The 13,360-nt window shown below is 41.2% G+C and overlaps 1 protein-coding gene across 9 annotated transcripts in view; it reads left to right on the forward strand.

Moving 5' to 3' along the window:
- The window catches only part of mark2b (MAP/microtubule affinity-regulating kinase 2b), an 80,638-nt gene that overhangs the window by 60,040 nt on the left and 7,238 nt on the right, over positions 1 to 13,360 (forward strand). For 5 of the 9 annotated variants that reach the window (XM_012862556.3, XM_012862569.3, XM_012862595.3 and 2 more), the window contains exons 16-18: positions 1,508 to 1,654; positions 7,918 to 8,184; positions 10,573 to 10,599. In XM_012862556.3, coding sequence (XP_012718010.2) covers positions 1,508 to 1,654; positions 7,918 to 8,184; positions 10,573 to 10,599 — 441 coding nt within the window. The remainder of the gene's footprint in view (positions 1 to 1,507; positions 1,655 to 7,917; positions 8,185 to 10,572; positions 10,600 to 13,360) is intronic. The other 4 variants (XM_012862577.3, XM_012862587.3, XM_012862604.3 and 1 more) reach the window with 2 other exon arrangements.

Raw genomic sequence — 13,360 nt, forward strand, 5'->3', positions numbered from 1 at the left:
TGTACTTAATGCTAATGTATGATTATATAAACTCTAAAACAAGTAATAAAGTTAGAATATCTCACTGCTGCAACTGTCTTCCCTTCCATGTTGAGGCAAATCCACTTTAAACTAAGGAGAAGCAGGCAGAGATCTCATGGTGACTCTGGAGGAGCTGCAGAGATCCACAGCTTTAGTGGCGATATTCCATTGATTGGCAGGAAGAAAACCATCACAGGTCCCGTTTACTCATGTGAGGCACAAACGTGGTTAAAAAAAGTGCTATTTGGCCAACAAGGAAAACCCCACGGCCGAAAACTGGGGACGCACATCACCCTGAAGACACTGTAGTGTAGGGCTAGGTATCATCTAGGATGAGCCGATACGATTAGGTTCTCCATACATAGCTCACAATACGATACTTGATATAGCTCAGCTTGATTTGACTCCAAATCTAGATATTTATTACTTTCAAATTAATGCTGAAAGTCAATCAATCAACAAAACCAGCCAAATATTATATTTATGTTCAATTCATTGAACACTGACATATTAACAGGAAAATAAAGTGCATTTAGTTCAGTGCATTTAACATATCACAGAAACCAAAAATGTGCCCAAACGTCTGATTTTAGGGACAAAGGCGCTTCTAAAATCCTGTCGGCCGTTCTGCAGATTCGTCTCACTTACACTTCTTCACTGTGAACAGTGATGGTACGCTGTAATATCGCCCCCTAGAGGTTGGGAGGTATATAGATATTAAATAGTTTTTAAAAACATCGATACTAATCTACTGTAGTGTTACTTTGTCACACAAAATCCTGATAAAGGACATCGACCTTTTGAGGATGTGATAAAGTAAAAAATATTAGGCGGTGGGAAACTGTAAAAGGCCCCGAATGAGAAGCATAATTTGTTGCACGCTTAATGCACAACAATCCTAAACAGTGGACAGAGTGGGAGGGGCTTCTTTTGTCCAAACCTTTGACATTTTATTGCTTTGCACATCTCTCTGTGTCTCTTTGCTCGTCTCTCTCTCTCTCTCTCTCTGGTGCGATAGATCTGTGTCGGCTAGATAAGATCAGTGCTGAAGTTGGTCTTCTCTGTTAGCCTTTCATGTGGAAGAAAGAAAGAAAACATAAAAACCAATAATTTATTTATTTTATTGTTTTGTTTGTGGAACCACACAGACGACTGCAGACGAAGACCAGCTCTGTTTGTCGCGTCTCCTGTTCCCACTTCCTGCTTTCTCTGCTCCGTCTCTCCTTCACCTCACCTTCCTCTGACTTTGGGGTTTCTTTTGTTTTGTTTTAGTTTATTTTTATTTTATTTTTTTTAATAAATGCTGCCTCTAACCATGCTCCACCTCACCTCCCCACCCACCCTCACACAAACCCCGCCCGCCTGTGCGTGTGGCGATGCGAATGCCCCCATGATGTGTGTGTGTTGGGATGTGTCTCGCTGGGCGGGGTGTTCCTCCTCCTCCTCCTCTTCCTCTCTCCCTCCCTCCCCCCCCTTCCCATGCCAGCCTAAACACTCCGGGCTCCCGAGCCTCCACTGCCTCAGCTGCTGCCGTCCTCTCCTCCTCCTCCTCCTCCTCGCGTCCCCGCCACCAAAAGTCCCTGTCTTCCTCCAATCATCCATGCCCCACTGACCTGCACGCACCACGGCCCAGGCAAGTCTCAGTCTCTGCATCTCAGACACACAAACAAACAAACACAAACCCGCCGCACACCTTTTAGCTCAGGCCGCTTCCCCCCCCCGCCGGAGCGAACCAAGAGAAGAGACGGAAGTGGGACGTCGCCTCTGAGAACATTGATTTCTGCACCACTTATTAATCCGTTTACTTTATTTATTCAGTAAATATTGGGGGGTTTGTATCAATCAAAGCGGTGCATCTTCCTCCCCACAGGGTTGCTTTTACTTGCTTTTGCATCTTCACACATTCAGTCGTTCTGTTTTTTTTGTTTTTTCTCTGCAAACTTCACACGTCTGTCATGATTTCGGCCTCTTTTCATTCAGGGTTGCATGTAAAAGCGTCGTCTCGGCTCCCTTCAGGGTTCACATTTACCTTAAGATGTAAATTTTAGGTAAAGTTTTCATATTGACTTTTGGTAAGGTTAGGTTATTACAGGAGAAGTGAGAGCTTTAAAATATGACGATTCTGGTTTATTTTTGTGTTTTTTTTTATGTAATTGAAAACAAAAAAATGTTGCCTTTTTAGGAGAGAATACAACGCAAGTTTTACGCGTCTTTAGAGCTTAATCATAGGGGTTTTATATACATTTATCTGTAAATATAGATCTTTTTTTAGCGATTCCTATAAAAGTTATACTTTTCTAAATGCAAAAGATGTAAGCTGCCGGCTTGCATTTGTTTGGCATTACGACATCTCCACAGTCACAACGTTTTTCTAAAACCGGCCGTCTCAGCCTCGCCGGTTCCCTGGCAACAGGCAGGATCCCCACAGTGGAGCTGAGAAAACGTGTGTCAGCGTGGAAAACGTTCACACGACTGTCTGCAGCCACACAGGCACTGTGGAATCACACTTTCTACCCGTCAGACCGTAACTGAGCAGTCACTCAGCGGAGATCAACCCGAGGCTTTTTCTCTGCCTCCAACAGGAAATTTGTCTTTGGGAACAAATAAAAAGAGGTTTTCCCGACACGTTTAAGGGTTGGTTTTTAGGGAAGATGTCGTCTTTATTCTGAGCTTTAGCTTCACATCTATGCCTGGTGATGTGTTTTCACTGGACCAACCCAAAGCGGTGCATAAATGTGAGGTTTTAGGGAGACTATGCACAGTTTTTGACAGTTTTTCTGTTTGTTTTATAAATAAAAAGCTGAAAAGTGTGGTGTGAGCTTTGTGCTCACACTGCAAAAAGGGAACTAAAAGTAAGTGAAATTTTCTTGAAATCAGTGAATTTTTCCTTGATTAAAGCAGGTAAATAGACTATTTGCCAATGGAATAAGATTTTTGCATTTAAAATAAGAACACTTCATCTCCATCTTATTTTAAGTGCAGGATGTCTAATTATCTTATTTTAGGGGTAAAAATACTCATTTCATTGGCAAATAATCTTATTTAGCTCCTCAAATCAAGAAAAAATACACTAATTTCAAGAAAGTTTTACTTACTTTTAGTTCCCTTTTTGCAGTGCATCCAGGGAACATTTTAGCCAATACTTCATCGTAAAATGTCTGTCAGACAGATTAGATGGAGAGCATCTTTCAAGACCAGTTTTCAAACCTCGTTAATGATTCTTATTTGAGTCTTGACTTTGATTGGGCAGTTCTAACACGTTAAAATGCTAAAGCGCTTTAGCTCTGGCGCTATGTTTGGCGTCATTAACGTTACCACAGCCTTTCTCAAGTCCTTAGCTGCAGATTTTCCTCCAGGATTGTCCGTGTCCCACTGTGGTGACGGGAGGGACGTCTGAAGCTGGGAGAATTTATAATCTCGCTCTGCTTCAAGCGTCTCTATAACTTTATCCCTACATGATGCTGGTCGCTTTCACAGAATCGTTTTATTTATATTGAATGTAAATGGACGCTTTTTATTAAGAGACTCCTGAGGGAAAAATGGTTGCACAGGATTTCATTTTTAGGATTGAATACAAAATGAGCATCACACTTTTCAGATTATATTCAAAAAGATTTCAGTAAAAACCATCATATTCCCCTAAATTTCACAGTTGTGCCAGACTTGTGGGTGTTGGTCTGTCACATAAAACTCCAATAAAATACATTAAGGCTTGAAGTTTGTGTCTGTAACGTGAAAAATTGTGATTAAAATTACAGGACAGGGGCTGAAATTTTCTCCTGGCTATACACACAAAGTTTTTATAGTGACTTTTGGTAAGATTAGGTTATTATAGGAGAAGTGAAAGCTTTAAAATATGACAATTCTGGTTTATTTTTGTGTGTTTTATGTAATTGAAAACAAAATGTCGCCTTTTAGGAGAGAATACAATAAAAGTTTTACGCGTCTTTAGAGCTTAATCATAGGGGTTTTATATACATTTATCTGTAAATATAGATCTTTTTTTTTTAGCGATTCCTATAAAAGTTATATTTTTCTAAATGCAAAATATTGTTATAATTGTCCTTATTTAGGTTTTTGTAAAATATTGACAAGGAAGGAAATGTTCTATGCTCCAAAAAAAAGTGTGTCTCCTAAATTGGGTTTTATATACATTTATCTGTAAATATAGATCTCTTTTTTTAGCGATTCCTATAAAAGTAATATTTTTCTAAATGCAAAATATTGTTTATAATTGTCCTTATTTAGATTTTTGTAAAATATTGACAAGGAAGGAAATGTTCTATGCTCCAAAAAAAAGGGTTTGTCTCCTAAATTTGATTGAAAGTTGTTGTATTTTCCATGAAGTGTACCAGATAAACCCTGTTTTCACCTGTGTGAAGCACCAGAACCCTCGACACGCGGGCTTTCTGCGTCCTGCTTGCCTCCACGCTGTCCCGCCCGTCTCTCTCAGGGCTTCTTTAATGTCGTTTGGGAACAAAACGCCGTCGACAAATGTCAGACGTAGATCTCCTGCAGAGCTTGAAGTCAAAGTGGGCCTCTGGCTGTCTGTGGTTTTTGTCTGCTCCATATTCAAGTGTCGTTCTGTTGCATGCGCCGTTCAGCGCCGAGCTCAGGCTATTCAGAACCTGGCTGGGAACGCCGGAGAGCAGGTACCACTCAAACACCTGGACTGTAAACCCGACTCCTGGTTAGACTCCTTTAGTCAGAGCGTAATCTGTGCCCCCCCAACTCCGTCCCTTCCTTAACTGTGTATCAAGCCATCCACAAACGTCATTCTATTAGAAATAACCTGGTCTGACATTAGTGTTTGCTGCTACAAAAACAATTATTTACCTTTTTTATTTATTTTTTTTAAAGGTAGTTTAGTCTATATCTGTTGTCTTGTCCAAGTGCAGGTTTATTCTAAGCCCTCATAGAGGAGAACCGTGTAGATTTCCCCAGGTTGAGCAGGCCTAGCGTTGCCTCATCAGTATATCACTAGTTTTGTTTATTCCTGGTGTCCAAAATTAAAATATTCTGTGTGGAAGAAGAAGAAAAAAAAAAGGACTCCAAATGCACAGGATGTACCCCTCACAGGACGCCTCCTCCTTTTGTGTTATATTTTGCACCTGCAGCGAGCGAGGCAGCTGGTGGCTGCTTTTTTTTTTTTTTTTTTAGAGCTGCGCGTTTTCCTCTTCCTCAAAATTGTTGATCTAAAACTTAGGGTTTCTTTGAGATGCGTCTCGAATCCCTGCGTTGGGGTTTCTGCGTCTGACGATACTGGAAACGGAGAGTTTTTAAAATCGGGTTAAAACGAGGCGGGAACGCAAAAATACAAGATGCATGAAATAATTGTAGATCTTTTAAAGTCAGAAAGTTACCCTCCTCTAACAAGGAGTTCACTTTACACACCAATTTAAAAAAAGTTTCATCTTAACACTTTGCATTAGTACAAAATCCAATAAATGCGGTTAGTTCCAGTATATTTGTATTTGATAACATGCATCTGATTGAATATAAATTAAAATACAGTTATGTCAAATCGAGTTTATTATGTAAAGGTACCCAAGAAGGCCCAGCGGACAGCATCGGATGTTTCACTTCGCAGACAATGAACCATAAGCAAGCATGCAGCGACAGTGGGAAGGATAAACACAAACGAAACACAAGGCCAGGAGCGCTTTCTGTTAAAAATAAGAGTACAGACGTTATTAGCAGCGACACTTCTAGAGCTAAAGGCTCGAAACACTGAACTATTTTCTATCAGAAGGACGATTGGCTCTACAGTCCAGGAAACACACGACCCTCGATGCAGACGCTTTGAGCCAGGAGTACTTTCTATGCAAAGAGGAGTTAACAGCAGCAGTTTAAGAAGCTTCAATTTTATCCATTATTGAGGAAAATAACTGGAGATTGCAGCATGTTGGGATAATTTCAATGCATAAGACAAAGCCGGTAATTTCAGGTAATTGTGACAACAGCTTCATCACAACGTGGCTCCATCTAGGAAGCCTGAAACAGAAGCAGCTTTCTAAAATGTATCCGTTATTGAGACAAGACGGCCGATCGCAGCGTGTCGTAACTCGGGATGTTGCAGAAACTGTTCACACTTGTGTGTGACGGTTGAATTACGTTAGCTGACACGTTCTCACCGGTGTTTTCACTGATGCACCTGTGCTGTCTGAGAGAGAGGGGATGACCTGAGGGTTAGCTTGATGCTAAATGCAAAGAGAACCTGCACTTGTGGCCAAATTAGAGACGATGCGGCGTACGCTGAGCTAACATCTCTAGCCCTACTTCTTCTTCAGCTGGCAGCAGAAGACGCTTTCTCGTGGTGCAGGTAGTCCATCCTGGTCATTTTCATGCAAACCAACACTAATCTGCCTCATCCAGCCCACAGTAGCCTGCAAAAGTATTCACCCCCTGGCTGTTTTTCATGTGTTGTTGCCTCACAGCCTGCAATTAAAAATGGATTGACTGGTTTTGCAGCATTTCCTTTACAGAACATAGGAAGTCCTTTTTTCATATATATTTTATGAAGCAACCAACAAACAGAAAACTAGCGTGCGTAACTGTTCACCCCCTATGAGGTTAGCACTATAGAGCCACTGTCTCTCTGGATCAGTCTCCATCAGCTCGATCTTCAACTCTAACCACAGGTTCTCAATTGGGTTGAGGTCCGGCCTTTGACTAGGCCGTTTCGACTAACTTAAATGCTTCTTTTGCTTTGGGTCCTTGTCCTGCTGGAAGTTGAACCTTCGTGTCTCAGATTACAGGCAGACTGATGGGTTTGGGTCAGTGTTCCTGTGTTTATCACCATTTATCTCCTATTCAGTCCAGTTCCCCAGTCCCTGCTGCCACCACCATGTTTCACTGTGAGGACGGTGTTCTTGGGGTTACCTCCAGTTTTCCTTCAAGGCTGAAAAGCTGCATTTTAGTCCCATCTGGCCAGAGCTCATTCCTCCATGCATGTTGGGGTTCACCCACGTGCCTTTTGGCAACCTTAAGACATGCCTTCTTTCTTTTTCTGACTCTTTCATGAAGTCCAGCTCTGTGGAGCCTACGGGTTATTTCTATGTGAAGGTGATGGATCTGATGGCGCTCCGGGGAAACATCAAAGATTTGGATATTTCTCTCTAACCCCACCCTGACTTGTACTTCTCTACAACTTCGTCCTTGACTTGTTAGGAGAGCTCCTTGGTCTTCATGGCGTGACGCCTCCTGCAACCTCTGGGTGTTTATACTGACAGGTCATGTCCCACTTAGTGAAATCTAATTATGGGACTTTTTTAGGAGCTTCATAGCAAAGGGGTGTGGATACTTTTAGAATATTTTGTTTAGATCCACCACTAAAAAAAAAAAAAACATTTAAATTACAGGTTGGCTTGTAAGAAAATAGGTGAAAAGCCAAGGGGGTTGAATACTTTTACAAGATACCGTGCATCTCCTCTTCTTGTGTGTCGATCAGTTTTGTTTTTTTCATTAGTCAAACATTTCAAGCGATTAAATTACAGGATCTGCTCGTTCTGTGTTGAGCTTTGAGTTTAGTAGAAGCTAACTCCGGCGGGGAACCTTGGTTTGAGGCGAGCTGCGACAGCAGAGGCTGCTGGGTGATGTTGCTGAGAGCAGTGCAGACAATAAAATATTTAATAATTATAATAATAATAATAATAATGTTTGGTTTCTGCCTCACTGAAACATGCGAGTGCAACGCTTCAGCTCAGTTACGATATGAGGGTCTGTGTCGCTGACCTGACCCCATCAGGTTCTGCAGCTGTTCAACAGATGCTGATTTTAATTAAAACCAAAGCAAAATGATTTTAAATGTTTTTTCATCTAAACTTCCACGCCATCGTTTTTCACCTTTCACGTCTCCCCTGTCTGTGTTCTCCCTCCTCCCGGCCTCCTCCACAGCGCTGCGCCGCAGCGGGCGCCCGGTGCCTCCCCGTCCGCCCACAACATCAGCAGCGCGACCGTGTCGGACCGGACCAACTTCCCCAGGGGCGGCGTCATCCGCAGCACCTTCCACGCCGGCCAGCAGCGGGGCGCCCGCGACCAGCAGGGCTCCGCCTACCCCGGCGGGCCCGCCTCCCCGTCCCTGTCGCACGGCAACAGCCAGGCCCGGAGGACGCACGGGGCCACGGGGCTCTTCAGCAAGTTCACGTCCAAGTTTGTACGCAAGTGAGTAGCGGGGGAAGGGAGGGGAAAAAGAGCGTAAAAAAAAAAACGCTGCAGGAAAGATGTCCGAGGTAAAAAGGTTCGTCTCCGTTTGCAGCTTCAGAGGAAGGAAGGAAGGAAGGAAGGAAGGAAGGAAGGAAGGAAGGAAGGAAAACAGGAAGGAGAAAAGAGGATGTTGAGTAGAAGACGGAGGCGTAGAGCTCGAGAAAGGCGGAGCAGTTATCTGAGCAGTCATGATATTTAACGAGCTTGTTTCCTGCTAGAATTACAGTCCTGTCTGCGCCGCCGTCCCCAGAGAGAGAGAGAGAGAGAGGGAGAGAGAGAGAGAGAGAGAGAGAGAGAGAGAGGCCGATCTTTAACTCTGCAGAGGTGAAAAAGGAGAGCGGGAGGCAGCAGCCGCGTCTGCTCTGTAATTTTGCTCCCAGCTCCTCTGACTAGGCGGTAATTTTGGTTTTGGTCCAACTTCTTGGCCGTTTTTCGTTTTTTAAATGCAGTCGCAGAGGGTTTTTTTTTTTTTTTCGTTGCAGCCTGAGTTTGATGCGAAGCCTGAACCGGTTTATTCTTTGATCCAGGAACGTTTTATTTATTAAAACTCTGCGTGCATAAAAGGCAGATTTTAGCTGTTTAATTGTTAAAGGAGAGAGTGAACGGTCAGGCGATGTGAGCGCGCGTTCAAAGAGCTGCATGCTGGGTACCAACTTCTAATATAGACAATATTACAGGAGCTTATATTTAAAAAAACAAAACTGAGTTGTGACATATTAAGTTTAGACAACACTGTTTACAAGATTTATTCGGTAGTAGTAATATGTTATTTGATTCCATTTAAAAGTCCCTTTTCTGAACAATAAACGTGATAATTAATAATAATTATAGTTTATAAAATAAAACTGTAAACGTGAGTAATCAATAAAATTGATAAATGATCATATAAACTAAAATAACACTGCTTTCAACGATCATAAGAAAGTTAATTTGAGGAAAATGATGTGGCTACATCCAAACTGATATACTACAAATATTATAAGAAATGACAATCAATAGAATGAATAATAGATAACTCTATAACAAAAATTAATGTATTAATGTATAGACATAGAAGATTAAAAATAAGATTATGTATTTCTAATTAGTTGATTATAATAGCAACAAAAAATATAATATACTGAGTTATTTAATAACAAGATGACTATTATGCTATTTCATATAATTGTAATATAGTAACAATATTTGGTAATATTTTAGATTATAATGATGATGCAGATTATTAAAAACAAAATTATTATAAATTAAAATAACAATATTACAGTGATTGAGATAAATAGGATGACATTTATACAGACATTTAAATTGTAGTTTACTACCATTGGTGGTTATAAGAATTACTGTTACATTGACATTATTATAAATTATTATAAATGAAGAATTGCATGAGATGAAAATAGTTTTACATAAACTCTACTCTAACATAATTATTAGTGGTATTAATAATAATAATCTGACCCTAATCAGTTTCTTGGCGCATTAAATGCACATTTCTGGCTGCTGAAGCGTGACGAGGCGACGGCTTCAGCTGGTAAACACAGGCGGCATCGTGTTGCTGCTTTTACTATATTCTGCTCATCCTGAACAGGGAGTAGAAATGTGGGAACCTTTGTTAAAATCTGTGCTAATATGACAGTCTTAGCTCTGACGGGTCATCGTTGCGTTTCTGAAGGTCGGGTCTGCGTTTCGTCCGTGGAAACAAACCCGCGTCTGCCAGGAGGAGACGGCGCTACAGCCGCTCTCCGGGCCTCCCACTCAGAGTAGCCATGGTTACACCGGAGATATCGTTTTTCCCACAGCTATAAATACCGCCGGTGGGGACACCTTGACACACACATGCTCACACACACACACACACACGCCCGGCGGTGCGTTAGGGAGGCGGCGTGCCGTGCCTCCAGTCGCTGCTTTAACCGTGTCTGTGTCTGTTTTAGCGGCTTTGCTGCACGGTTAGCCTGCTTGCCTCACTAAAACTTGTTTTCAGGAGTAACCAGGATGTGTGTGTGTGTGTGTGTGTGTGTGTGTGTGTGTGTGTGTGTGTGTGTGTGTGTGTGTGTGTGTGTGTGTGTAGAGGAGCGCCTCTTCAGGTTGTTGTTGTTGTTAAAGCATAGCAGATGAGAGATCCTCCTTGAATGTCCCCACAGGGATAACCTTTTTTTTTTTTTTTTTAATGCCCATGTGGAAACGCTCTGTGCTGAAATGCTGATGTTCTGTTTGTTTTTTTGTTTTTATTTATTTTTAACCTTGAGGACACTTTCTTTTCACAGTAAAGTTATAAATAAGTGCGTTTTTATACATCCAATTTTTTTTCTCTTTCTTTCTTTATCCCTCTTTTGTTTTTTGTAGAAATCTCTCGTTAAGGTTTCCGAGAAGGTAGGCAACAAACTTGACGTTAAACATAACCCCTTGATATTTTTTTTTTTTTTTTTTACACGTATTTTTTCCTCTCTATATATATTACACATATATATATATATATACACTTCCCTTTTATTTGGTGTTTTCGTGCAGCTTTTTTGTTTGGATCTTCCTTTTGTTGCCTTCCTATTTTATCTGTGGTTTGGCCCCTTTTCCCCCCCCCCATGATTTTGAGTGTTTTGGCCAAATTTGATTTGATTTTTCCTACTAACATCCCTGTCACTCACAGCACTCCTCTCTCCACCATCGTGCAGTGTAACACTCACCCTCTCTTCCTCCTCATCCTCATCCTCGCCCCCCCACCATTTCATCCATCTGGCTGGAATGAGTGAGCTCTTCTGCAAAGTCCCAGATTCTGGTCCAAACCCGCACATTCCTAGACATTAACAAACTTTCTCTGGAAAACGTTAAAGGAAAAACTGGGATAAGTAGTAAAGAAAGTGTTTTTTTGTTTTTGTTTTTTTGTTTTTTACCGAACCATTAAAAGTAAATAAAAAAAACAACAACTATCAACACAAAGGAAAGGAAAGCAAATCCAAGATGTTAAGTTTGAGCAGAGAGTTTAAGAACTGAGAGCAGCGTCTGAAGATTATCTGGAAATTATGGTTTTCAGTAGGGCTGGACGATAATTCAATAACGATAAATATCGATCTATAGACATATTAAAAAAAGGGTCTTCTTTGTCCAACATGTGAACATTTTGGTCCTCAAAAGAGTGTCCTTTGTCCACCTACACCTTAAGGACAAAGGACACTCTTGAGGACCAAAATGTTTACATTTTGAACAAAGAAGACAGATGGTTTGAAAGGGGTGTGAAGGAAGCCATCTATGTTAAGAGAGAAAGACCAACCTTAAAACAGAGGAGGAGGCCTTAGATTCCAACTCCCAAAAACTTACAACACAGCTATAGGATTAATTCCAGCCAATCATCACCTTAACTCTCACCCTCATATGATCAAAACATTGTTCCTGTAAGCAAAGCCAATAACAACCCTAACGACTCCTCGTTACAGAGGAGTGGACCAGTTTCGGTTCAATCTGCTGGCTTAATGTCTTTAACGACCGCCCATTACTAAGGGGTGGACCTGTTTCTGTTGAATTTGCATGTTATCTAAGCCATTACAAGGCTTTTGTTAGGCAGTAGTATAAAGCTTGGTGCTCCACATTACTCCAGACTTTTTGAATTGAGAAAGCTTCCTGGAGAGGAAACGAAACGTCTTCTACTATGGAAAACAAGTCCAGTTGCTTTGTTTTTTTTACTTTTTTTTTTGGATTGACCATGACCTGGATGACTGAGAATCTTCACCAGCAAAACCTGGACGTAAATCTAACGAAGGCGCTTTAAGCCGGTCGTATTTGCTCAAAAACTCTCCAATATGGCTGAATTAAACGAATTCTGCAAAGCAGAGTGGGCTGAAAAGCCTCAACAGTGACGTTAAAAACCAGATATGCAGGTTAGGAGTCATTAATTTTGCAGGAGTTATTGGAAAAAGGGTTTTTAGGATACATTTGCCCCCTAATTAAACCCCTTAATTGCAATTTATTTGGTATTTTCTCAGGGTTTTTTTGTCTGATAGTATTTGTTTGATTATCTGTGGGAAGGAAAGCCCAACCCAATGTGTATAGGGGAGCCAATGGTTACTCCAGCACTGTATGATAGTCAGCAGTGCAGCCTTTCTCCCATCCTATAACCAGCATTCCTTTAATCCAAGCTAACTCCTTCGAACCATCACCCATCTCGTCTCTCTTCCTCAATCAGTTCAGACGTCGTCACTAGCTTGTTTTGGTTGTAGCTATGGGCAGGAGGAGAGGTAGGAAGAGTCCCCCCCCCCCTTTACATTCATCTCTCTGTTCTCTGGCATCGGCTCTCTAACAACAACAGCAGCAGCAGCAACAGACCTGGATGGCTTTGAGCAACTGTGGCTGGAAAACACCTTTCCTTTTATTTTATTTTCCTTTTTTTATTATTATTTCTCTGTGATCACTCGTGTAAACATGTGCACCTGCGCACACAGACACAGCCTTTTTTCACATGTTTCTGTTCGTTGGAAATGCCGAAAGCATGCGGAGAGAACAGGTTTATCATTGTTTCTGCCAGCAGGTAGAGCAGTGCTGCTGCTTTGTGCGGCCCAGTGCTCCACCTGCTGGTCAGAGCCTGTATTACATGTTTAACATGACTTTCCTTTCAGTATTTACAAAACAAAACAAATAAAAGCCTTTGTTTTGTTGCTGTTTCATCAAATTGGGAAACTGGTTTTAGGTTTGTTTAAACATAAAGATAAAATGTGTGATTTTTATTTTAATTTTTTTTTTAGGGACCAGGAATAAAAATTGTGTTTTACCTGCTACACCTTTATGTTGTTCAGTAAGTCACCTTAGTGGTGACCACATATATTGGTATACATGTTGTTTGAAGGCCTTAAAATAAATTCTGCTTTTATTGTGGCAAAAAGTAACACTGAAGGAAGGTAAAAAAAAATAAATACACTTTATACATCAAGTGGGTGTGTAAATCCTTAAATTCCCCATTATGATTTAAATATTTTCATTTATTTATACCTTCTTTAAGCCCGTCTGAGTGTCTATGAACTTTTCTTAGTGATCATTAGTAAGTTCGGCCACGATGGGCAGGATGGTTTGTAATGCGAGGCGTCCGTAACTCCGTTAGGTTGCATTTGGTGACGCAACAAAACTTTAGCTCAGTGTCATTTCACCT

Source organism: Fundulus heteroclitus, chromosome 14, assembly GCF_011125445.2.
Source record: "Fundulus heteroclitus isolate FHET01 chromosome 14, MU-UCD_Fhet_4.1, whole genome shotgun sequence".
Taxonomy (NCBI): Eukaryota; Metazoa; Chordata; class Actinopteri; order Cyprinodontiformes; family Fundulidae; genus Fundulus; species Fundulus heteroclitus.